Source organism: Zophobas morio, unplaced genomic scaffold, assembly GCF_036711695.1.
Source record: "Zophobas morio isolate AGI-343-1 ecotype UQ-CSIRO unplaced genomic scaffold, CSIRO_AGI_Zmor_V1 ptg000002l, whole genome shotgun sequence".
Classification (NCBI taxonomy): Eukaryota; Metazoa; Arthropoda; class Insecta; order Coleoptera; family Tenebrionidae; genus Zophobas; species Zophobas morio.
In genome coordinates this window covers 23,724,874-23,728,701 of record NW_026972107.1, presented here as the reverse complement: position 1 = coordinate 23,728,701, position 3,828 = coordinate 23,724,874, and the positions used below count along the sequence as shown (strand labels likewise).

General features: G+C 29.1%; 1 protein-coding gene across 1 annotated transcript; it reads left to right on the top strand.

Moving 5' to 3' along the window:
* The first annotated feature begins 613 nt into the window (after nucleotides 1-613).
* Nucleotides 614-3,519, top strand: LOC135122629 (venom acid phosphatase Acph-1-like). The gene is made up of 8 exons (XM_064046928.1): nucleotides 614-687; nucleotides 742-910; nucleotides 963-1,070; nucleotides 1,143-1,382; nucleotides 1,435-1,617; nucleotides 1,675-1,798; nucleotides 1,847-2,055; nucleotides 3,370-3,519. Exons 2-8 carry the CDS (start codon nucleotides 797-799, stop codon nucleotides 3,502-3,504), a joined length of 1,113 nt encoding a protein of 370 aa, XP_063902998.1. The 5' UTR covers nucleotides 614-687; nucleotides 742-796; the 3' UTR covers nucleotides 3,505-3,519.
* The last annotated feature ends 309 nt before the right edge of the window (nucleotides 3,520-3,828 follow it).

Below are 3,828 nucleotides of genomic sequence, written 5' to 3'. Positions count from 1 at the left end.
AAATTTAGCTCATTGTTTTAATTTGTATTAAACAAACTAAAAGCACTAATTTACTGTAAATAAATGTAAATACTTCACGCAATGACGACAGTAGAAGCATATTTAAAAAAGAAAATATGCTGCTTTACTTGTGGCATATCAATTTTCCAGTATTGTATCACACTGTTTTTTATCATTGCTAAATGGCGTGGCTTAAAATTTTTACATATCCCTTATCTTTGGCTATTCGAATTATACAAAAGTAATGATAAATATTTAAAAATCGAAAATAATGTACAACACATAAATAAATCATTTTAATAGACAATATTTTAAATCCCTGCGTCAAAAAGAGGGAGTATTTAAAGCCGAATCATCACAATAGTTAGTTCTTATTCTTAATCTGTAGTTAAGAAGAATTTTTTGTATGATTTATACACAGAACACAAAATCTTAAGTCAGCAGTGGACTCTCAAATTTGATTAAAGTTTGCTATTATGTAGACTTTTATAAAATTATTAAACTTCAAGCATTTAATGAAAATTGAACACAAGTGAAATGATAAAACTTATAATTTTAAATTGAAATTTTTATGTGAGTATTTACAGATCATCAAATTAAGTCTTGCTCAGTGGGAAATTTATTTACTCATAAATACTTATACATTTAATAAATAACAAAGATAACAGAGAATAGAATTAAACATAGGTATGTCATTTCGCATTATCCTTGAAATAAATATCAAAAAACATATTTTTTTAGAAACTGCGGCCATAAAAGTACTATTTTGTATACTTCACCGACACCAGCAACAGACATGAACTTTAACTTTGTTTTGTTTTTCGGTTGCTATTTTTATTACTTATTTTTAAGTGGTGTCGAAATTACTGGAGCTCCAACCGAAAGTGGAAGTCTCAAGCTTCTTTATGTAGTAAGTGAGATTTGCATACCACATAGAAATAAAATTAATGACAGATTTAAAGATTTTCAGACATGGCAATCGAACTCCAAATGGACCCGAGGAACTTTATCCGGAGGATCCGTATCTAAATGAAAAGTATTCACCAATAGGTCTCGGCCAATTAACCAACGTAAGGTTTTAAAATAAATTTTGCTGTTATTAAAAAAAAACACTACTGATGTATTGATTTTGACGATTGCAGTCTGGAAAACGGCGCGAGTATCGTATAGGCAAAGCTCTCAGAGAAAGGTATAACCAGTTTTTAGGACAGTATTATACTCCAGAAATAATAGAACCCGTAAGCACTGACTATAACAGAACTAAAATGTCTTTACTGTTAGTTCTTTATTCGTTGTATCCCCCCAAAGGAGTAGAAATATGGAAATGGAACACTGACTGGCAACCAATTCCTTACAATTATTTACCAGCTTCAGAAGATAAAGTAATAATTTACAGTTTCAGAAAATATTGGTAATTTTTTTTTGTTATTTCAGTTTTTGCTAGGAACCCTATGTCCGCATTATATTGAACTCTATGACGAATATAGCCATTCCCCTCAAGTTCAAGCAAAATATAACAAATATCAAAACATTTTTAATTACATATCTAGAAATACAGGCTTAAACATTACTTCATTTCGAGATGTATACCAGCTAAGGTTCGGCTTACATGCAGAAGTAAAGTTGACACTGACTTCAATGTCTTTAATTTTCTTAACAATAAATAATTAACAGAAAGACTGGGGCTTCGAACTGCCAGAATGGACAAAGCCAGTTTGGCCTCAAAATATGACCAATTTGGCCATCCGAGAGTATTTTATAGGCACAGGTACCACGAACTTACGACGAATGGCATCAGGTAAATAACAAACAGTTTGCACAGTTATAATACTTTCACTAAACACAGGGTATTTCTTACAAAAAATGATTGCTGATATAAAGCTGAAAATTAATCATACCACTCCTAATCGAAAAATATACTTAAATTCGGCACATGAGGACAATCTTGCTAATCTTCTGATAACGCTGGATATTTTTAAAAAACCTCACATTCCCGATTATGGCGCATATCTGACATTTGAAATTCATCTCATAAATGGAAAATATGGAATTAAGGTAAGCATTTAAACAATTTTGAAATCAAAAATGCTATTCATAGGTGTTTCAAATTTCATTTAACCGGCATTAAGAAAACAACGTGACAGCGGTGTTAAATTTTAGTCTTTATAAAAAAAACATGATTTTAATTCAAAAATGTAAGCATGATTTAATAATCTCTCTACATTTTTAACATTATATTTTTGGGTTATCCTTAAATTTCATGATTTTTCTAAGCAACTAACTACTTCTATCAAAGACACTATTACAGATTAAGAATTTTTTTATGAAAAGCTGTCAAGTACTATAAGTGTATTTTTATAGCCAAATTATCGGAAGACAATGTTATAATTAGTGTTAAATAGATGTATTTTTTTTACCCTAAAATCATACTAAGTAAATTAATTGTCGAAAAGAATGTCTTGCAATCCATGGGATATGTGTATGTTAAGCTTTAGAGAGGTACTAATTAATAAGTCGGTAGTACTTTTCTTCAACTCACTAATACCATCGCTAAAAATATCAGTGCAAAACCATTAATTTTGTAAATTAGCTTACTATTACCTGTCACATCAGCATTTGACAAATTCATATTTTACTGCGAAAAAAAGAAAATCTCTATTTATTTGTGTTAATTTTTTCCAACTTTGTATGTCACCGGAAATTTTGTTTTAGTGGTGGAAAATTATTCTTATGACAAGATTTTGTAAACCAAAAATATCGGTTCAAAAAACATGTATTAAAACTGTTACGTTATATTTCATTCTAATCTAGCTTATACAGAACGCAGGAAACCCCATATCACCATTCAGTACTACGCTAACATATTTTGACGTGAAGTAACTTAATTTAATCTTTATTTTTGTTAAAACGAATTTTACATTATATCTCAAAGAAATCTAAGGATAACAAGAGAAAATGAATGGGTTGTAGCTAAACAGACATGAATTTTTGGGAATTTCATCTACGTATTTATCTATTTCTTAATGTCAATTTGCGGTTAATTGAGGTTGCTTCTTAAGCATTGTTTAGTACTTGCTTATTTTACCTCATTTTGAGTCATAACTATATCTACTCCTTAGAAAATTATTTTAACATATTGCAACGAAAATATATATATGATTCCATTAATGCGACAGAGAACGAGAGTGCTTGTTACTAAATTTGACTTTTATTGCACTTAAATGTCACCAGTAATACGTAATTTACGGCTTGTTAAATAAAATCGAAGACATCTAGTTTAAGGAAAATATCTCTAAAATGAACACCAATTTCAAGTGATGTTTAACTATGTACTAACAAATGCACTTTTCATTTAAATTGTACTTTCAGATTTACTACCAAAATTATGAAACAGACGAACCCCGTTTGCTCAAACTGCCAGCATGTGAGTCTTTTTGTGCACTAGAGAAATTTATCTCTCTTACAGAAGAATATATGCCAGCTCCAGATTTATGTTATCGTTAACATTAAAATAAAGAATTGTATACCACGTGTTTTTTTTATTTGATACAACCCCCGTAATTTTTTTATTTTAAAAAATAAACATATAGTTCTTTGACCAAATTTGTATCATTTTAAAAGATCGCTTATGTGAATAAATGACATGAGTGTCAATTTTTCAAGCTACTAGATTGTCATCAATTAATATGAATTTTTCGTGTATTTTATTTAATAATTTTTTAAGTATTGATTTTACAAATATTGGTTGCTTTTTATTTTTAGACAAAATCAGTCTTTCCATTTATGAAAAAATATACCAAGTGTCCCATAAAAAAAAATAAAGTTGAT

Bases quoted from the DNA above. Each gene is read 5' to 3' on its own strand.
- LOC135122629 (XM_064046928.1), top strand. From the start codon at position 797: ATGAACTTTAACTTTGTTTTGTTTTTCGGTTGCTATTTTTATTACTTA. The intron at 911-962 runs GTAAGTGAGATT...ACAGATTTAAAG, and splicing joins GTCTCAAGCTTCTTTATGTA to ATTTTCAGACATGGCAATCG. The intron at 1,618-1,674 runs GTAAAGTTGACA...AATAATTAACAG, and splicing joins GGTTCGGCTTACATGCAGAA to AAAGACTGGGGCTTCGAACT.